At 54.5% G+C, this 18,463-nt stretch overlaps 11 protein-coding genes across 11 annotated transcripts; 8 read left to right on the top strand and 3 right to left on the bottom strand.

Annotated features, from left to right (window-relative positions):
- Positions 1-95: 95 nt before the first annotated feature.
- On the bottom strand, positions 96-1,379 carry LAESUDRAFT_664540 (CRAL/TRIO domain-containing protein; the record flags this gene model as incomplete). Its single annotated transcript, XM_040905129.1, has 6 exons — positions 96-252; positions 308-423; positions 487-724; positions 776-883; positions 950-1,170; positions 1,272-1,379. The coding sequence occupies 6 exons, from the start codon at positions 1,377-1,379 to the stop codon at positions 96-98; spliced, it is 948 nt and encodes a 315-aa protein (XP_040758901.1).
- Positions 1,380-2,286: 907 nt separating this feature from the next.
- Positions 2,287-3,111, top strand: LAESUDRAFT_707867 (Nop10p-domain-containing protein). Its single transcript, XM_040906667.1, has 3 exons — positions 2,287-2,375; positions 2,429-2,471; positions 2,534-3,111. The coding sequence occupies exons 1-3, from the start codon at positions 2,322-2,324 to the stop codon at positions 2,629-2,631; spliced, it is 195 nt and encodes a 64-aa protein (XP_040758902.1). The 5' UTR covers positions 2,287-2,321; the 3' UTR covers positions 2,632-3,111.
- Positions 3,112-3,471: 360 nt separating this feature from the next.
- On the top strand, positions 3,472-8,509 carry LAESUDRAFT_687086 (glycosyltransferase family 2 protein; the record flags this gene model as incomplete). Its single annotated transcript, XM_040905944.1, has 7 exons — positions 3,472-3,906; positions 4,285-4,539; positions 4,598-5,171; positions 5,222-6,699; positions 6,753-7,647; positions 7,702-7,969; positions 8,087-8,509. Coding segments are annotated over exons 1-7 (4,308 nt in total), but the record flags the coding sequence as incomplete, so codon positions are not given.
- Positions 8,510-8,933: 424 nt separating this feature from the next.
- Positions 8,934-9,598, top strand: LAESUDRAFT_731534 (uncharacterized protein). The gene has a single exon (XM_040910062.1). It carries the CDS (start codon positions 9,018-9,020, stop codon positions 9,285-9,287), a length of 270 nt encoding a protein of 89 aa, XP_040758904.1. The 5' UTR covers positions 8,934-9,017; the 3' UTR covers positions 9,288-9,598.
- LAESUDRAFT_493536 (uncharacterized protein) lies at positions 9,424-10,043 on the top strand. The gene has a single exon (XM_040902678.1). The coding sequence runs from the start codon at positions 9,564-9,566 to the stop codon at positions 9,966-9,968; it is 405 nt and encodes a 134-aa protein (XP_040758905.1). The 5' UTR covers positions 9,424-9,563; the 3' UTR covers positions 9,969-10,043.
- Positions 10,044-10,141: 98 nt separating this feature from the next.
- On the top strand, positions 10,142-11,620 carry LAESUDRAFT_493400 (homeobox-domain-containing protein). The gene is made up of 2 exons (XM_040902677.1): positions 10,142-10,553; positions 10,649-11,620. The coding sequence occupies exons 1-2, from the start codon at positions 10,315-10,317 to the stop codon at positions 11,547-11,549; spliced, it is 1,140 nt and encodes a 379-aa protein (XP_040758906.1). The 5' UTR covers positions 10,142-10,314; the 3' UTR covers positions 11,550-11,620.
- Positions 11,621-11,690: 70 nt separating this feature from the next.
- LAESUDRAFT_664622 (uncharacterized protein) lies at positions 11,691-12,956 on the bottom strand (the record flags this gene model as incomplete). The annotated part of the gene is made up of 1 exon (XM_040905134.1): positions 11,691-12,956. The coding sequence occupies one exon, from the start codon at positions 12,954-12,956 to the stop codon at positions 11,691-11,693; it is 1,266 nt and encodes a 421-aa protein (XP_040758907.1).
- Positions 12,957-13,315: 359 nt separating this feature from the next.
- Positions 13,316-13,603, top strand: LAESUDRAFT_664581 (uncharacterized protein; the record flags this gene model as incomplete). The annotated part of the gene is made up of 1 exon (XM_040905133.1): positions 13,316-13,603. The coding sequence occupies one exon, from the start codon at positions 13,316-13,318 to the stop codon at positions 13,601-13,603; it is 288 nt and encodes a 95-aa protein (XP_040758908.1).
- Positions 13,604-13,790: 187 nt separating this feature from the next.
- LAESUDRAFT_603224 (mitochondrial ribosomal protein subunit L2) lies at positions 13,791-14,980 on the bottom strand (the record flags this gene model as incomplete). The annotated part of the gene is made up of 2 exons (XM_040903087.1): positions 13,791-13,962; positions 14,016-14,980. Coding segments are annotated over 2 exons (1,137 nt in total), but the record flags the coding sequence as incomplete, so codon positions are not given.
- Positions 14,981-15,120: 140 nt separating this feature from the next.
- LAESUDRAFT_739302 (TIP49-domain-containing protein) lies at positions 15,121-16,927 on the top strand (the record flags this gene model as incomplete). Its single annotated transcript, XM_040910992.1, has 8 exons — positions 15,121-15,123; positions 15,199-15,259; positions 15,314-15,511; positions 15,570-15,763; positions 15,822-16,022; positions 16,075-16,293; positions 16,354-16,592; positions 16,642-16,927. 8 exons carry the CDS (start codon positions 15,121-15,123, stop codon positions 16,925-16,927), a joined length of 1,401 nt encoding a protein of 466 aa, XP_040758910.1.
- A 510-nt stretch (positions 16,928-17,437) lies between these two features.
- LAESUDRAFT_717685 (uncharacterized protein) lies at positions 17,438-18,164 on the top strand (the record flags this gene model as incomplete). The annotated part of the gene is made up of 6 exons (XM_040907354.1): positions 17,438-17,440; positions 17,496-17,594; positions 17,652-17,717; positions 17,771-17,842; positions 17,908-18,027; positions 18,090-18,164. The coding sequence occupies 6 exons, from the start codon at positions 17,438-17,440 to the stop codon at positions 18,162-18,164; spliced, it is 435 nt and encodes a 144-aa protein (XP_040758911.1).
- Positions 18,165-18,463: the final 299 nt, after the last annotated feature.

The raw sequence follows: 18,463 nt of genomic DNA on the forward strand, positions 1-18,463 counted from the left end.
ACCTCTTCTGGCATCTCGGCCATATTGGTCTCGTTGGCTTCCCGTTCGCTGAAGAGCGTGTCGGAAGGCGACGCTGCAGTGAGGTGAACCTGGACTTACAGAATATCCTGCTCATCGGTATCGTCTTCACTATTTGAGTTGGAATCTGGCTTCTTGTCTGTCTCCGTGGGACCCGAGAATACCTGTTCTGAGGAAGAACCCTGCTCAGCATGTCGCTGGACTCGTGTGCCGTCGGGCGCTATGCCGCAATGCCTAGGGAGTGCCTGTCAGGGATGGCGAACGTGAAGGCCGGAAATGGGGCACGCACGAAATTATTTGCTCCCAGTAGCTCCGCGGCTCGTACTCGAGCTCGTATTCGCCTCCAAAGTCAGCATCCAACTGCTCCTTCGGGATGAGCTCGTACAGGTCAGGGTTGAAGCGCATCTAAGATTCACAAGGCGTTCGCCAGTTGTTCTCCTTCCCACAAGGAAGAGAGATAAGACGGACCTTGTCCCGCGTGATGGGGTCGAGAAACGGCGCGATGCCTTTGTAGAAGAAGCTGAGAATCATGGGGAGGTTGACGACGAGCGCGCGGCCGAGGGTCTCGACGTAGTGCTGCTGGAGGATCGTGAGGACCTTTCGCGCGACGGAGATGGATGGGTTTGTGCGGAGCGTTGTGCTCTTGTAGTCGACGATGATAACGAGCGAGTCTTGGCCGGGCGGCATGAAGTCCTTTGCACGCTCTCTGTGGGGATGCGCGTGTCAGAGGGACGGAGAGGAGCGGGACGGGACATACAGCCACCAAACGAGGTGCCGTAGCTGGCGGGGACCTGTCTCTGTGTTTTCGCGTCCGGGCCGCATGTAGAGTATGGGTCGGCCTTGGTTGTCGAACCCATTCAGAATGCTGCGTATGCGTGCATTTCATATCAGTTTAGTTCATGAATGTGAAGTAATAGGAAGGTCAGCGCACATTTTGCCCGTCTCGGCTTCGATCCTGACCTCCTCTGGGGGTATGAGGTCCGGCTTGAACTCTCTTCGCCACTCCATCGTGCCCTTGATGCGCTTCTTGCCATCGTCCAGATTCCACTTCGCAGCGCGCATGTAGCGCGGGATGGTGTCCCATCTGTCGAGCCACCGCAGCTCCCACTCGGCATACGGGTCGGACTCGGGCAGACGCAGCGTCTCCGCGTGCTAGATTCAGTGAAATGGGAGACACGCAAAAATAGATCAGCGACGCGCAGTACGGTGGCTTGCACTGGCAGGTGTGGGCGTCGACACTTGTCGACACGCACCTTTCGTAACGCGCTAATCATGCGCTGCTGCTCCTCAGTATACGTTCGCACAGGCCCGATCTGCAGGCCTGGTGCATGAGCCTTGATCACCGTCGTTGTCTTCGCCATCATCGAGCCAACTTGCAGACGGAAGGTGCGAGTTGGAGGTCAAAATGGCAGCAGCACAGTCAGAACGCGGCTGAAGGTAAGCCAAGGACAATATGAAGGCGCCCTGGTCAGCATACGGGTGTCATGCGCGATGGGTGCGGGAGCAAGGGCTCCGGTCGCCATATTGGTCGCTTACGCCGGTGCTTACGGAGACGTTGAACCCGGTGTTGATATCTTCCGAGATCAACACGCCCAAACCTCCTTGTGTTTTGTCGCCATGGAAGTCGATGATCCTTTGTGCCTTCGTCAACAACTGCAGCTAGGATGGGTGGAATGTTGGCTGGCCCCATGCATGTACTATGTACACCGATCAACCGTCTCGCTCATCAGCGCTAAGCACCCCGACTTTACTCTATTAAGATGAAGTTCATTCTGGACTCGCATGTAATGAAGTTCCTCCGATATACAGCTGTGGCTTATGAAAGGCATGATTAAGAAGCTTGGTGATCATCTCCGCGTACCCAGACAGTAGAACACTCTTATATGAATATAAGTACACCTCATGATGTCTGTATCCCCTGAACGAAGCGCATCGATGTGTGGAAATGTAGGGCCGCGCAGAGGATCTAGACGACAACAAGCAACTTGATAGACGAGGTCAAGGGAGCTACTCTAAATCAGCGCCTAACAGTTCATACCGGCTCCATTTGGCCAATCGTGCACTGGAAGAATATCAGAATGACTGAAGGAGTCTAAGACGGCTACAACGCTTGATAACATAGGTATGACATCGAGCAATTAATCTGTTCGGTTGGAAGAAAGGCGAACATTGTGAGCACCAGGACCTACACGGACCCATATTTCGATAAGATAAGATAAGCCAATTAGGTTAATCGTGGATTTGACGCTGATAACGTCGGCAAATTTCCCGAACACCCACGCCGTTGTCTGCGCTCAGCCACCATGCATCTCATGTACACGCTTGATGAGAACGGCAACAGGGAGTATACCCTCAAGGTGGGCAAACAGCTGTCTAGTCTTCCCTCTGGGGGTGTTGACCATTCGTTCAGAAAATCACAGACTCGGGCAAGATCACCAAGTCTGCTCACCCAGGTGCGCATCTTCCTCGTCTTCCCTCTACATAGCGAAGTCTGTACTGAGTTTTCGGTTTGTAGCGAGGTTCTCGCCTGACGACAAGTTCTCGCGACACCGCGTGACGATCAAAAAACGTTATGGCATTCTGTTGACCCAGCTACCCTGCAAGCCGATGTAGACCGGGTCCAGGACACACGTGGACGCACATCGGGCAGTCCCGCTGCTCCCCGCCATTCACTCATCGTGGCGACGCAGCGACATAGTCGCATGACGGTCATTTTGATACCCAATGGAGTTCCACTCCGCAGTGCGCAGGCGGCCTACCGGGGACGGGGCTATAGATGATTGTATGATGAAGACGTTCAGTTGTATTGGTTGTATCTGCCAGTGTTTGATGAGTATCTGATGCCGCACTACTGAAGCTACATGGCTTATTCTTGGACCTCATATAAATATGGTAGTGTCTACTGCCGCGCCTGTCCGTAGCGAATCAGCGCTTCAACTTCGTGCACGCTTGTCAGGTCATGTCGCTGCTTCTCGCGCTGAGAAACCCATCTGCATGCCCAGGAAGAGGCGGCTTTTTGCATTCCGTTTCGCATCCGAGATAGTTACTCGCGTTCCTGGATAACTGAATGTGCATCAATGCAAAGAATCTGCTGCGCAATAGGAAGGGTAAAGCTCGAGTTCAGCGGTCATGGAGCAGATCCTTGAGCGACCTCGGTCGCGTGTTCAAAGCGTTTTCCAGTCCACCTGAGCGCGGAAACCCTCTTCCGATGTGGTCGGTCGAAGCGCTTTGCTCCTTGTGTCTAGACAACTCAGTTGTAGAAACAGCTGTGAACCCGTGTGTGAGCCACTACAAGGATTACGTACAAAATGTTTACAAGTTAGATATGCGTGAATACGTAGTGTGGATGGCTGGCAGTGATTGGGCCGCGAGCTGTCTTTCCCCATCCTACTCTCACGTTCTACTCGACCTCCATCCCGCCTCCTCACGACGCCTCGCATGCGCTGACGCTTTCGCCGCCGACCCAGTCAACAATGGATCGTCGTGGCCAACGTCCGCCGCGCTCCGCGCGTCCGCCGCCATTCTCGCCCTCCTCCCCCTCTTCGCCCCCGGCGCTCGACCAGCAGCCGTACCTCTCGTACCATCAGCCGACCAGTTCGACGGAGCTCTCGCGCAACATCTCCTTCCAGACGAAGGAGAGCGGCGACAGGCATGGCCTTGTCGACCAGGAGCGTCAGAGGGCGTACACGGCGTACCACCACACGCAGGTGCAGTCGCCCCCAGACCCCGGGTTTGCAGAAGCGGGTGGAGTGGACACTGCGGTGAATAGGAAGAAGAGTCTGGTCAGGCCTGACAGGGAGAAAATCGAGCCGGGACACAGATTGTACCACTATAGGAACCATGCAGCTCAGATGGAGGACGAAGGTGGTGGAAATGCCATCCCATCTAGTGCGTATATTTCCTCGCGGCGCATATACTCGATTCTGATGATACTCTGCATTTCCTGCTGCTTCCCGCTCCGAATCGTCACCTCATGCTTCGTCGCTGTTAATTTGCAAAACCCGTCCATTCTATGCATACACCTGGCCACTGCTTACTTCCGACATCCTCGTAATGCCTAATATGCGTTGTCTGTCTTTTAACGGTTTTCGGTGCACTGCCTTTCAACATGCGCCTCATCGCATTGGTTCCATTGCTGTCGCTTGGGTCTCACCACATGGACCTCACTCACGCTTGTCTCCTGATCTCGTTGCTCCTGCGACCCGCCGTGCAACGTGGACTGTATGGCTGCCATACCATTTTTTTCGTTCTCTCCGCGTTCCTCAGCAACCGGAAATGTGCCTCAGACGCAACTTCTGCGGCGTGGGAAGTCGCTCCTTGGGCGAGAAGAGGACGTGCACGAGTCGGGTCTTGCCTTGTTCAAAAGAGGACAGACACAACGTCGCAAGAAGGTCCCAGAGCCAGACAGCACGCCCAAGCGGACCTGTATGGACAGACTAGGGCCTGGCCCTAAGGGGCCATGGTTTATGTACTGTTTCATTATAACGTGTCTAGTTCCGCCGCCCCTACTCAGACTATTTGGTGAGGCCCACAGACAAGTATAGTGGATCATTTCATCTCATGTAGGTTTGTACTCTAGGTATTCGTACGCCCGAGCAAATCCGCGCATGGCGTGAAAAGATAGGTCTCATCGGAATTATCCTGGCGCTCATGGCCGCAGTCGGATTTATCACTTTTGGTTTCACTGAGACGGTCTGCGGGACGCCGCCAAACCGCTACCACGCCGGCTCGATACAGGACGCGTCGGTGATCATCCATGGCTATGATTACGACTTCTCGGACTTCAAGCACCCGAAAGTAGGGAACTTTGATGGCACATCGAATCCGCTGGATGTAGGCGGCTGGCATGTCGCGGGCGCGGATATTTCGTTCATGTTCCAGACCACGGGCGGGTATTGTTCGAGCTATATCACGAAGGCCGCCAACTCGTCGATTAACGGCACTACGAAGGACCCGGATTGGTACTTCCCGTGCAACGCCTTCCCTCAAGATGGCTCTTCGACTGTCAACTTGACAGACTATGATTCCAACACAACATGCCACCTTTCGTCCACAGCGAGGTCGGATCTGGCAGCCATGACGCCCTTGGGTGAAGTTTACTACACGTGGAGTGACCTTGCTGATCCGTCGCGCAATCTGGTTGTTTATGAGCAGTGAGTAGTGTGTATGGTGGAACGAGAGCTTGGCTAATCGAATCAATCAGATCAGTACTGGACTTCGGTTTGCTGAACTGGCTTAATTCGTCAGAAGTGAGCTACCCGTCGATATTCGACGAGTTCAAGACGGGGAACAGCACATTCAGTGGAAGGGATCTTTCGATGTTTTTCATGCGTACAAACGAGCGGGAGCTCGGCCAATGTCTGGAGCAGATCATCAAAGTTGGCTTCATTGACACGAAGACGATCGGGTGTATAGCCTCCCAAGTCGTGCTGTACGTCTCCTTGGTGTTCATCATTGGCGTCGTCGGCATTCGGTTCGCCATCGCGCTCTACTTCTTCTGGTTCATTTCGGCGAAGGTCGGGAACTACAACAACGAGACATATCAGCAGCGTCGACAACGCATGCTGGAGATCGAGGACTGGACGAACCATATCTACAAGCCTGCCCCTGCGGGGTACAGGCCGAATGTGTACAAGAACGGCGTGGCCAAGGGTACGAAGAAGCTCAATACGTTCCTACCGAGCACTTCGCGCTTTACACCGTCGGATACGATGTTTAAGCCCGGTATGGGTGGCATCCGTACCCCGGGTGCATACGGTATACTAGAGCCCATCCCATACAAGAGAGGCGGGAACAGTGTCTATGCTTCGCCCAGCGGGAAGAGCCTTTCTAAAGTTGGAACACCAGATACGCCTGGCTATCGTCACTCTCGCAGTTCCATCTCGCTCGCCACCGAAGGGCCGCGCGGTCTGTTCGTGGATACCCCCTGTCCCTTCCCGCTGCACAATGTCGTGCCACAACCGCCTCCTGACTACGAACCGTTCAATTTCCCTCTAGCCCATACGATCTGCCTTGTCACGGCGTACTCCGAGTCCACCGAGGGCCTCAGGACCACGCTCGACTCTCTCGTAACTACGGACTATCCGAACAGTCACAAGCTCATTCTCGTCATTGCTGATGGCATGGTCAAGGGCGCAGGTAACTCGATGACGACGCCGGAGATCTGTCTATCGATGATGAAAGAGCTTATCGTCCCGCAGGAGGAGGTCGAAGCTCACTCGTACGTAGCTATCGCCGATGGACACAAACGACATAACATGGCCAAGGTTTACGCTGGCTTCTATGATTACGATAATGAGACTATTGAGCTCTCAAAGCAGCAGCGTGTCCCAATGATCTTGGTTGCGAAAGTCGGCAACCCACTCGAGGCGAAGGATGCAAAGCCAGGCAATCGCGGCAAGCGCGACTCACAGATCGTACTGATGGGCTTCCTTCAGAAGGTGATGTTTGACGAGCGAATGACGACGTTCGAGTACGAGTTCTTCAACTCGATCTGGCGCGTCACCGGTATCAGCCCGGATCGGTACGAGGTGGTGCTCTGCGTTGATGCAGACACCAAGGTCTTCCCGGACTCTTTAAGTAGGCTGGTGGCGTGTATGGTGCAGGACTATGAGGTCATGGGTATCTGCGGCGAGACGAAGATCGCGAACAAGAGCGAGAGTTGGGTTACCATGATCCAAGGTCCGTGTATTATTTGCAGTTCATTATGCTCATTTACTGATAAACTCGCGTAGTCTTTGAGTACTTCATTTCTCACCATATGACCAAGGCATTCGAGTCGACATTCGGCAGCGTCACTTGTCTACCGGGTTGTTTCAGCATGTACCGCATCAAGGCGCCCAAGGGTGATTCTGGATACTGGGTCCCAATATTGGCAAATCCGGATATCGTCGAGCACTATTCGGAGAACATCGTGGACACGTTGCACAAGAAGAACCTGCTGCTGCTTGGAGAGGATCGGTACCTTACTACTCTGCTTCTGAAGACATTCCCGAAGCGTAAGAACATTTTCTGCGCGTCCGCAGTGTGCAAGACTATCGTGCCGGATACGTTCAGCGTGCTCTTGTCGCAGCGACGTCGTTGGATCAACTCGACTGTCCACAACCTCGCGGAGCTCATCCTGGTCAGAGATATGTGCGGTACCTTCTGCTTCTCAATGCAGTTCGTCGTGGGAATGGAGCTTGTTGGGACGCTCGTCCTTCCCGCTGCCATCTCTTTTACCCTCTACGTTATCGTCGACTCAATCATTCCGCATAAGTCCAGCACGACCATCCCGCTGGTGCTACTCGCGATTGTCCTCGGTCTCCCCGGTGTGCTCATTGTGGTGACCTCGTTCAAGATGTCGTATGTCGGCTGGATGGTCATCTACCTATTTTCGTTGCCAATATGGAACGGAGTCCTTCCGTCGTATTCATTTTGGCATTTCGACGACTTCTCATGGGGTCAGACGAGGCAGGTTGCAGGTGATACTGTGGGCACGGAAAATCACGGTGACAAGGAGGGAGAGTTCGACTCGACGCATATTGTCATGAAACGATGGGCCGAGTTCGAGCGGGAGAGACGATGGAAGAGTGGCACTCAGTCGCGAGATTCGACATTCTTCGAGTACAGGTCGAACTCGCCAAAGAGGTATGTTTAGCATTTGCATCTCCGCGACACATAGCACTTACTTATGAGGAACAGGAGTGACAGTAGACGACCGTCGCTGTCTTCGACGGCTGACTATCCGCAGCTCCAGCAGCAACAGCAATATGATTCGGAAACCTATGAATCTTCTAACGTGGCAGCCACACGTCCACGCAGGGACAGCAACCAGCTGCTGATGCTCCCGGCGCCTCTAGCTGTGAATCGATATTCAGGGCCTGCGCCGGCTCCTTCCGTGTCTACTTCTGATATGGTGTCTCATTCAAGCGAGGAAGGAACATCCGAGGTCGGATCGGCTCACAAACTAGTCCCCACTCCTGCGACAACGGATTATCAGGACGACTATGAAGCCTCGCCGTACTCTTCACAGACTCATACTCCACAGCAGGCTCCTCAGTACCAAGAGCAGCATTACCCGCAGCAGCCGCACACTCAAAGGCAGAACACTGGCCAACATCGCGCCCAGCCCTCGCAAGCGCAAGCACAGCTTGACTACCAAGCGCGTATCACGCGTGCCGTCCTCCGACAAGGTACCGCTACGGGTCAGCAAGTAGGCGAGACGTACAATCCATACGGCCAGCAAGGTGGCTACATTGACTCGCCTGCTGTTCCGTTCACGACGGACCCAGAAGATATGCCGCTCGCTCCGCCTCCGCGCCCGGCTCCATCTAGGTCACGCGGAGTAAGTCTGGCAGACAACGGAGTTGTTCCTGGTCCCGGGGGTGTACGGCGGGTGTCGAGACAGGCGCGCAGGGCGTCATCGCAGGCTTCGCCGCAGAATCGATACTCTCGAACGTCGACATCGCCGTATGGCAACCTTCCGCCTGGTGCTGCACCACCACAAGGAGGTTATGGGAATGGATATTGATGACCTGCTGCTACGAATGACTGAACTTTACGTGTGGACGTGGATTTAATGAACTTTCTCTTCCTTATCTTCCCCGTGTTGTCTCGTTTTCTACCACGCTTAGGCCTCATTCGGACCACTTCCTTTGTTTGATGCGTTATTCACGTATATTCACGATCGTTGTACAGTCAAGCATGTATATGTACGTGCTGCGCCAAGGACATCCGCATTGGTTACAGTAGCATACCCACGTATATTGTCACACTGTTCCATACAGACAATAATTGCATACGTCGCTCGGTCATTCCGCTACATCAACCGAAAGCATCAACAACGAGAAGGGTCACGGTGATGCTGCCACTGCTTCCACGTAAGTACATATGGCGATAAATTGGTGGCTATGGCGGGCGTCTTGGAGCGATCCACTAGGCTTCATCCTGTCAAGCCCACATCATAAAATGTGAGGGTACCGGTCCTCGTATGCGTGATCCCCCTTTTTCGCAACGCCATGGTCAAGTCCAAGGAGGACGTCATCGCGCAGTTCAACGAGCATGTCAACATGACGGCCGATGAGCTGCAGGAGTGGCTGGACGATCCGAAGAGCGAGAAGGCAGGCACTGGCGTCGGTATCGAGAGCGGGCATAAGATCATCGAGATCCTGAAGAAGAACCCGGACAAGGACCCAGAAAAATACGATGAGGTGAAGACGTTCTGGTCCGATTGGTGGGATTGGGATTTATTGACGAGAACGGAACCCAGGGGGATATCGAGCATATGAGGAAGGTCGTAGGGTATGTTACGACGGATTATTGAGTGGTATTTTGGCGTGGTTACGATCTACATTTGGCGTGCAGATATCTCGGCAGACACCTTGCGCAAGAGGGTCATTTGAAGGAGACGAAGACGAAGGAAGAGCTAGAGAACACAAAGAGCACGATCAGGTAGTGATACTCCTATACTGCGCTCACCATTTTGCTGACGTAGACCACTATCAGCTTAAAGAATTGGGCCCATGTGAGTCCATCGTGCACTGCTACGGTCATTGCAGGCAATCATGTCGTGCGTCGCTGACCGCTCTCGACAGGACCCGATCAAGACGCTCGAAGGCGATGCCAATGAGGACGGCGCCAAAGCATCGAACGTCGAGGAAAACTGCAAGGAGACGGGCGACGAACAAGAAACCCGCTCGACGGAGAAAAGTCAGAACGTTTCTGAGCCTGGCGAGGTCGCGGGATCCAAGAGGAAGCTGCCGGATGACGACGAAGGTGAAGTTGATGGTGAGGATCCTGAGACGTCCGGAGATGTTCGGGAGAACGACGGAAAGGCAAGCGTATTCAATGGGGACGATGACGACGAGATCGAGGAGCGTGCTCGTAAGAAGTCCAAGACTGCGGACGAAGACTCTGCCCAAGTCGAACATGCTGGAGAGGGCACCGAGGACATAGAGGACGCTGAGTGATTGTAATGCTGTATTTTGCAAAACAAAGGGAGGGAGGGGAGTTGTATCTGAAACGTAGTCAACCACATATTCTCAGTGAAGGCACGCAACAACAGTTTTAATAATTCCAGCGTCAAGGCCGGCGGTGAAGTCGTGCGCTACTACAGGCGCTTACACGCTCGCTGTGCACGTGTGCGCGAGGTGACGCGACCTCGTGACTGACGCGACTTGCGTCGATGTTTGTGTATTTCCTCGCGTCAACTGTCGCGCATACTCCCGAGATGCGCGTAGATAAATAGTCCGCGCTACCCCCTCCCCGCGCTTTCCCCCCTCCCCCGACTTTTCTCTCATCCCATACGCGCTTACCATGAACGCCCCCCTAGACGTCCCGCGCCTCTCGCGCACCAACTCTGCCTCCAGCGTTTCATCCATGGACACTGTAGCGAGCAGTGACACTGTCGTGTGCACGGACGGCTGCGACACTGGGGGACGGCGAACGCGAAAACGGTTCACCCACGTCCAGCTGATGATGCTCGAGCACTTGTACCACCAGACCTCGCATCCTACGCGCGAACAGCGCGACGCGGTGGCAAAACAGGGAAACATGTACGTAGCACTCCTCGACAGCTGCTTCTCGGCCGTCGCGGAGGAGCTATGCTTCTAGTTGCTCGTGCACTTGCTCATGATCCATATTCTGACAGGGAGACACGCTCCGTCACGATATGGTTCCAGAACAAGCGGCAGACGGAGCGTCGCGGTCGCGCCTTCATCACATCTACGAGCCGTCCCCTCGTCTCTTCAAGTGACTCTCCTTTTTCCACCACGTGTGGGAAGACAATTCATTCCGTGCAGAACTCGGCTGGTACGCGAGTCCTCACGCGCTCCGCCTCCGACGTCGGGCCCTCCAGCAGAGCCACCTATTCACAAGACATAGGCACGCGGACGCTGGAGGCTCAAGCCACATCTCCCGCACCTGAAGGGAAACGAACCCAGCGTGTCGCACGCCATCTCTCTCTCGATGACATCGCCTCTCGCAGCGAACGTCCTCACCCACCGGACGCGACGACGGCGACGCCGACGCGCTCTGTCCCCGCAATATTCCGCACTCCTCCGCGCCCGCGTCCACCCTCCCTATGGGAGAACATGCTTTCCTCTCCTGTCGCGACCTCGCCCGACCCGAAGGCGGACCGCGCCATGCTCGAGTTCGTGCAACAGCGCGTCAAGCGCAGCCGCACGCTCGAGTGGGCATGTGCTGCCGCACGTGTCGGCACGCTTGAGAGTAAAACGAAAGAGGTGTCGGAGAGTGAGGACGCACTGACGTTGGACCTGGGGGAGGACAGCGACGATGGGGAAGTGCATGAGGCGCTCACACCGAGCAGCAGTCAGACATCCATCGAGGACGTTGACGGAGTCTGCAGTATCAAAAATATCGGTCGAGAGCATAACGTACCAATTCGCCTCGAGCGAGGAGGAAGCATGGATTATCGCATACGCAAGGCAGCCGCGGACAAGAGGAAAGGATGTGTCGGGGCACGACGAATGCGCGACGAAGACATGATGGATGCCGCATTGGCACTATGTGGCCTTGGGAAGCTCAAGTGAGCCCATATATGTTGTATGGCAAAACGGAAATGACCACATCGATTATGGCGATATTATAGTTGTATGTATGTAGCACTGGAGGATCTATGTTCAGCATCTATGAAGGTTATAGCTATTCGTGAGGGATATCACTCATGCGTGTCATGAAGATCCTGTCCGCAGCCAGCCGATTTTGTACAGCTTATAACCGCCCTCGTCCGCCCTTCCCACTCCTTCGTGCCGCTCAAGCTTCTCCACAGATAGTATGGCCAGCCCGTGCGAGTTACCATCCGTTCCGTCGCATTTTGCAGTGATCGGGGCGCGAGAAAAGACACGTTCGATGGTGTCACTCATGCCTTCGTGCCTTCCCGTCGGACGCAATGGGATAATGAGCCAGCAGACACCATGCGGGTCTCCAGTGTCGTTTGGACGAAGAAGGGCACGTTCGACGCAGCTTTTGATCCATTGCGCATGTTGTGGATGGTAGATCACATCGGCAGCGAGGATGACGTCGAACGAAGACTCCAACTCAGCATCATAGACCGGGTGTTCCCAGTCCAGTGCACGCACAACTAGTAGCTTGTCACTGCTGACTGCATTCGGCGAACCGGGAAAGTTCGAGTCCACATTGGCCTGCAAATTTGCCAGGACGGACGGATGGTAATCAGTCGCGATCACAGACGCAGCGAACTGATGCGCTGCCGCATTCCGCTGGAGGAGCTTCGCTGCGGCGATGCTTAGCAGACCTGTGCCCGCACCAAGTTCAAGAACTCTCGGATTGCTCCCGTCTTCCTTAACAGAGAGCCCGAACGAGCGCGGCGAAACGCATAGGCGCTCGGCGAGAAGGATCGAGCTCGCCCAGCTCTGCAACCCGACAGAGGTATGGTCCTCGCTCAGCAGCGGGGCGTCGTTAAGCTCGACGTCCACCTCGCCACCGTCCGCAGGGAACGTGAACCACCTTGTGAGCGCTTCCTCCTCGTCTTTGCCGGCGAAAGCGGCAAGAATTGATGCGGCGGAGTCGACGAGCGTGGCGCGGGCGTCAGACTCTTCGTTTATAGGGTACAACCAGGCGTCGGAGCGCGCAGTGAAGGCGGTGAGCCAGCGGACGGCGTACTCGCGTTCGAAGGTGTCGGAGCGAAGAATTCTATAATCTTCATCCTCCCCCTCATCGTCATCCGCGTACGTTTCCTCGCACTCGTCTTCTTCGGCAGAGGCATAACCAGAGTCCGGAACGGATGCATCGTGGATGATATGCTTCGGCAAACGCTTCATGGGCAGTGTTTGAGGCAGAGGGGGAGGTTGTAGCTCGGTATAAAGCGAGCGGAGATTTTGCAGGGCTTGCGAGATTTGATCCACAGAGCATTCAGCTAGTCGAGCGAGCGGGGGTAAGCTGGCCATGGGCGGCGTCGGGCGATAGCGACGATCCATTGTTGCACCTAGAATAATCTACAAAAGCGTTGATAGATAGTGAATGACAGGAATCTCGTCGTCCCTCGATGCGATACGATACGATGCGAATTGAGAGGACCACTTCTAGGGTATTTTCACGCGTCTATAGACCCAGAAAAAGAGAGAAAGCTTCTAGCACAGTCTAAGAACAACCAAGGGTATGCAGCGAGGGACCCTTGGTTGTTATCGCACAAGGACAGGCATGGTGGCAGCGAAGGTCGATGTGGCCGAGGTCAAGGCGCACTTCGTGTTCTGCTACAGTTTTGTGACGGCTCGGCCATCTCCGACGGAGGCCTTTGGACAACAACCATCAACAACTTCGCGACTCGCTGCACGCCATGGCCTCCGCGATCACCGTGACATACGAACTGCATCCGCCCTCAGATACGCCTGCAGCGGGCCTCGAGACAACCAAAACGCATACATTTCCTGTAGGGAATGCACTGGTGGGCAAACAGTACTATGACGTACTGAGAAATGCCATAGCGGAGGCGAAGAATACCCTCGGAGAGGAGTTGACCGCTTGGAGAGACGCGGTGGGAAACAGGGAGCAAGTTCAAGAGAGCAGGCTATCCCAAAATTACGACGAGGATGAGGACGGTGAAGATGAAGAAGCAGATGAGTAGATCCGAATTCTGTCACAACGTAACGTGAGTTCCGTCGAGCTGGTGGTTTTGGCATCGCATAAGCTCACAACGGAACAGCTGGAAGGCCTGTATATCGCAGCAATGACAAGCATGGTGTGGGAGCACATATGACAGAGAATGTATAATGGACATGCACAGTACTCTGCCCAGCAGTCAATTAGTTCCTCCGCTTATCTTTTCCTCGCGGCCTCTCGCGAATCACCATCTTGTTGCTGCCCTTCGGGCCCAGAGGACCTGGCTTACGCGTCCGCTTTCCCTTCGTTTGCCAGCCCCAGATTGAGACAGGGTGCTTGTTACCCTTGGACTTTCCACGACCTCCTCCGTGAGGGTGATCGCACCTATGCAGACGTTGTAATCATACACGAGAATAATCAGTCGATAGCAAACGAACCTATTCATGGCCACACCGCGAACATGGGGTCTGCGACCCAGCCACCGACTCCTGCCAGCCTTACCGAGGCTGCGGCCCTTCCACAGTGGGTTGCTGACCTTCCCGATAGTCGCCACGCAATCCTGCAACACTTTTCGCACTTCTCCGCTCTGCAATCGCACATGAGAGTACTTTCCGGACTCTTCATGTGCGATCACTTGTCCGAACGTTCCCGCCGAGCGCACCAGGATCGCACGGCGCTGAGGATTGAGCGAAACATTGTGGATGATGGTGCCCGTGGGGATGAGTCGAAGCGGGAGCACGTTTCCGGGCTTGATGGTGACGGCTCGCAGCAAACCCAATGAAAGGGACGCGCTCGTCGTCTGATCGTCGTCGGCTTGTTGGACCGCCCGCCCTCGAATTTTCTCTGAGTCGATGAAGCCCGGCACAAGGCCGTCAGGTATACCCTGGCGAAAGCTCTGTACAACGTCGCCAGCGCGCATGCCGTCGCAGGCGAGGATGTAGCTCCACATCTTCCTTCCATCCGCGTTGGGATCGCGGCTCTTGATGAGCGCAAGGTGCGCAGAGCGGTTCGGGTCGTACTCGATGCGAACGACGTCATGCGGTCCTGGCTCCGTGCGCATAAAGTCAACGATACGAATACGTCGTTTGTGCCCGCCTCCGCGCGAACGGACGGTGATGCGCCCCCTGTTGTTGCGCCCGCCCGACTTGCGCAAGGCGAACGTGAGCAGTCGTATTGGTCGGCCTTTCCATAGATGTGGCGAGATGGGCCGCTTCAGGTGTCGGAGACCTGGCGTAACGGGCTTGTATGTTTTATAAAACACGGATGTCCGGGCAAGCGCGGCGTTGACATCGGTGGGCACGAACTCCTGGGTCGTCGCTTCCGTCGCGTATGTTCGTGTTAGGGTGCGACTCCGCTGGATGAACGCTCCCCGTGAAGACGACGAGGTCGCATTTGAGATAGAATTGAAGCAGGAGCGCAGCAATTTAGCTCCGCATCGTGCAGAAAACATTCCACCTCCAGCGCGAGTGCACAGATGGACGGAGGTCAAGCAAAGCAGTTGTTTGGCTCAACCAAACAGACGCGTCTCTGCAAGTCGCGACGATGGTGTGTAGCCTCCGCTGAACATCGTTCTGCGTACACGGTCATTTTGCTCAATATTCTCTCGATGTCTGTTTCTAGGCTGCTCAGATCTCGACGGGAGCCTCAGAGCTCAGGGACATCACAAAAATGGAGAGGATAGGTGTGGCGCATTTTACTTTCATTTCGATCACCAGACTGAGCACGCGGTCCACAGGTGCTCATTCGCACATCCGTGGGCTGGGACTCGATGACCGACTCGAGCCGCGGGCGAACTCCCAAGGCATGGTCGGACAGGCCAAGGCGCGCAAAGCTGCAGGCATGATCCTCAAAATGGTGCAGGAGGGCCGCATCGCCGGTCGAGCCATGCTCTTCGCGGGGCCACCGTCCACCGGAAAGACAGCTATTGCGTTGGGTATCTATTTGCCTTAGTTTCATGTTTTTCCTAGGAGCTGATGAAGGTTGTTTCTCAGGCATGGCACAAACGCTGGGGCCCGATGTACCGTTCACGATGATCGCTGCTAGCGAGGTCTTCTCGCTCTCTATGTCCAAGACGGAAGCTCTCACGCAAGCATTGCGACGGAGTATTGGCGTGCGTATCAAGGAAGAGTCGGAGATCATTGAGGGAGAGGTTGTCGAGATGCAGATTGACCGTAGCCTTACGGGCGTGAGTACCTCCGACTCGTTATTACGGGTATTAGATTGAATGCATATCATCTCCGCAGGCTACGAAGACAGGCAAGCTGACGATAAAAACTACGGACATGGAAACCGTATATGATCTGGGTACCAAGATGATTGATGCACTATCCAAGGAGAAAGTGACTGCAGGAGACGTTATCGCCATCGACAAGACCTCTGGGAAGGTGTCAAAGCTCGGTCGCTCATTTGCAAGATCAAGGGATTACGATGCTATGGGCGCAGATGTATGTTCCAGCTTTGTTTGCTCAGCAGCCCGCTCACCGCGTTCTGTATTAGACTCGCTTCGTCCAATGTCCCGAGGGCGAGGTCCAAAAGAGAAAAGAAGTGGTGCACACCGTGTCTCTGCATGAGATCGATGTCATAAACAGTCGAACGCAAGGTTTCCTGGCTCTCTTTGCTGGAGACACCGGCGAGATCAAGCCCGAGTTGCGTGACCAAATCAACACGAAGGTTGCCGAGTGGAGAGAAGAAGGAAAAGCCGAGATCATTCCTGGAGTAAGCATTGTGCTTGGCTGCAGGTGACTGGTTGTGCTGACAGTCGATCTTGTTCCGCAGGTATTATTCATCGACGAAGTGCACATGCTCGACATCGAATGTTTTTCGTTTCTTAATAGGGCGCTGGAAAACGAGTTCTCTCCGTTGGTGATCATGGCTTCGAACCGGGGGATGGCCCGCATACGCGGAACAAAGTTCCGCAGTCCGCACGGTCTCCCGGTGGACCTCCTGGACCGAGTGCTGATAGTCAGCACTCACCCTTACTCCCCGGACGAGATACAGGAAATCATCAAAATCCGGTAGGTCTGCCTAGTGGCATGTTGACGGTCTCACTCACGGTTGGTCTAGATGCGAGGAAGAAGATGTCACGTTGGCTGATAGTGCGCTGACGGTCCTGACATCGATGGCTGCGCAAACGACTCTTCGATATGCCTTGAACCTGATTTCATGCGGACAGATTATCGCCCGCAAGCGCAGGGCGGAGCGGGTGGAGGTCGAGGATCTCCGCCGCGCATACACCTACTTTATGGACGAAAAGCGCAGCGTGCAGTGGCTCAAGGAGCAGCAGGGCTCGCTGGTGTTCGAGGAGATTGGGAGTGATGCGGCAACTAAGGATGCAATGGACTTGAGCTGAACTGTAGAGGCGGCGAGCATTGCGTGGCGTAGATATTTGACGTACGTCTTCTATCGGCTCTTCCTTTGCTTGATATGCACCTGCTGACGCCGTACAAAACACCCAAGTTTTCCATGACAGATCTCTTGTACTTTATTGAATTGCAGTCGTGACATGCTCGGCAATTCTTGTCAGTATTGTGCAAGGGTCGTGACCAATAGTCGCGTTTTACGAATCCGTGCCAACGCCCATGCATCCACCGGTGATCAGCTGAGACTTGGCTTCTGCCATCACCGCGTCAGCTACCGAGAATTCGCTGTCTCACTAATGGTCTCACGTTACCCGCATTCTTGCTTTCGGGCGTAAAGTCTACTAATGGTTTGATGGCGAGTGGTTGCAGGCACTTAAAGCGTCCCTTGTGCGGGGCGCTCAGGCGTTGTGCGTCTGGCATCCTGTATGACCCCAGATTCTCCTGTCAACCCCACCCACTGTCGAGCCTAACGCTCCTCCCTTCACCCGCAATTTGTCTTCATGGTGAGCAATTTCCCCATATGTCGTCGCCAACTCCTGATGTGCATATCATTGATAGTCTAGCGATACTTCATCGACCATCTCAAGTGGCGAAAGGGGCCGACGGCGCTCCCTCTCGAGCAGGTTGAAGGGGAAGCTGCGCTCGTTGTCTCGTAATGTGAGCCAGGCTAGCTATAAGCTCATCTCTCTTCCATTGATATCATCTTTCCCCCAGCACCCCACAAACCATTCAGCGCCGCTTATCGTACCATCTGGAGGTGACTCAGAGACTAACACATTGGTGAGTACCACCAAGGTGACCCTTCGATGTCGTCGTCATCGTACCTCTCGAAGGTAAACTTCGGCATCGGCGAACACAATTTCCATGAGTATATTCTGGAAGAGCCAGAGCATGCTCAGGCCGAGGTTTGTTTACTTGCTCACTGCTCATTGTCGCAACACGGTATTCATTAGGAGTCGACCTCCTATAGGAAGACGCCGAGGCATTGCTTGAGCAGGATAACAACGCTTGGACCGGCGGCAAGCCAGCTAAACCGAAGAAGAGGCGCGAGGCTGTAGCGGTGTCTTGCCCACCAGCAGGCTCCCCGCAGGTGCGATTAATGCGGAGTGCATGTTATTCGCTCGACCCTAATTCTTTTTGTTAATATCGCAGAACGCGACCCAGAGTGATTCTGGGACTTCCTCTGGACATCGTTCTTCGATGGTTAGGAGGCTCGCTCGCTCATGACGAGCATCTCAGATGTTTTGCTCGTATGCTCCCACGTCTCTTTGTTTGTACTTTTTACGTACATAGTAGCTCAAGGAACTCGTCGTTCAAGACGGCTGAGCACTAACGATAGCAGCATGCCCCCTTCGCGTTCCTCGCCGGTCTCAACACGTCCGCATATACGTAAATATCTTGGATACCGCAGGTTCTCGTAGTCATCCGGTCTCATTGCAATGCATGCATGTTACGCGACACATCTTGTGCAATCTCAGGAACATCCCAGGACAACATGTTGATTTGGGTTACGAATTTTTGTGTTG

The sequence above is a fragment of the Laetiporus sulphureus genome, assembly GCF_001632365.1.
Source record: "Laetiporus sulphureus 93-53 unplaced genomic scaffold LAESUscaffold_65, whole genome shotgun sequence".
Classification (NCBI taxonomy): Eukaryota; Fungi; Basidiomycota; class Agaricomycetes; order Polyporales; family Laetiporaceae; genus Laetiporus; species Laetiporus sulphureus.

Coding starts and splice junctions, on each gene's coding strand:
- LAESUDRAFT_707867 (XM_040906667.1), top strand. CDS start 2,322: ATGCATCTCATGTACACGCTTGATGAGAACGGCAACAGGGAGTATACC. Junction 2,376..2,428: donor ACAGGGAGTATACCCTCAAG/GTGGGCAAACAG, acceptor CCATTCGTTCAG/AAAATCACAGACTCGGGCAA. Junction 2,472..2,533: donor CACCAAGTCTGCTCACCCAG/GTGCGCATCTTC, acceptor TTCGGTTTGTAG/CGAGGTTCTCGCCTGACGAC.
- LAESUDRAFT_731534 (XM_040910062.1), top strand. CDS start 9,018: ATGGTCAAGTCCAAGGAGGACGTCATCGCGCAGTTCAACGAGCATGTC.
- LAESUDRAFT_493536 (XM_040902678.1), top strand. CDS start 9,564: ATGTCGTGCGTCGCTGACCGCTCTCGACAGGACCCGATCAAGACGCTC.
- LAESUDRAFT_493400 (XM_040902677.1), top strand. CDS start 10,315: ATGAACGCCCCCCTAGACGTCCCGCGCCTCTCGCGCACCAACTCTGCC. Junction 10,554..10,648: donor GTGGCAAAACAGGGAAACAT/GTACGTAGCACT, acceptor ATATTCTGACAG/GGAGACACGCTCCGTCACGA.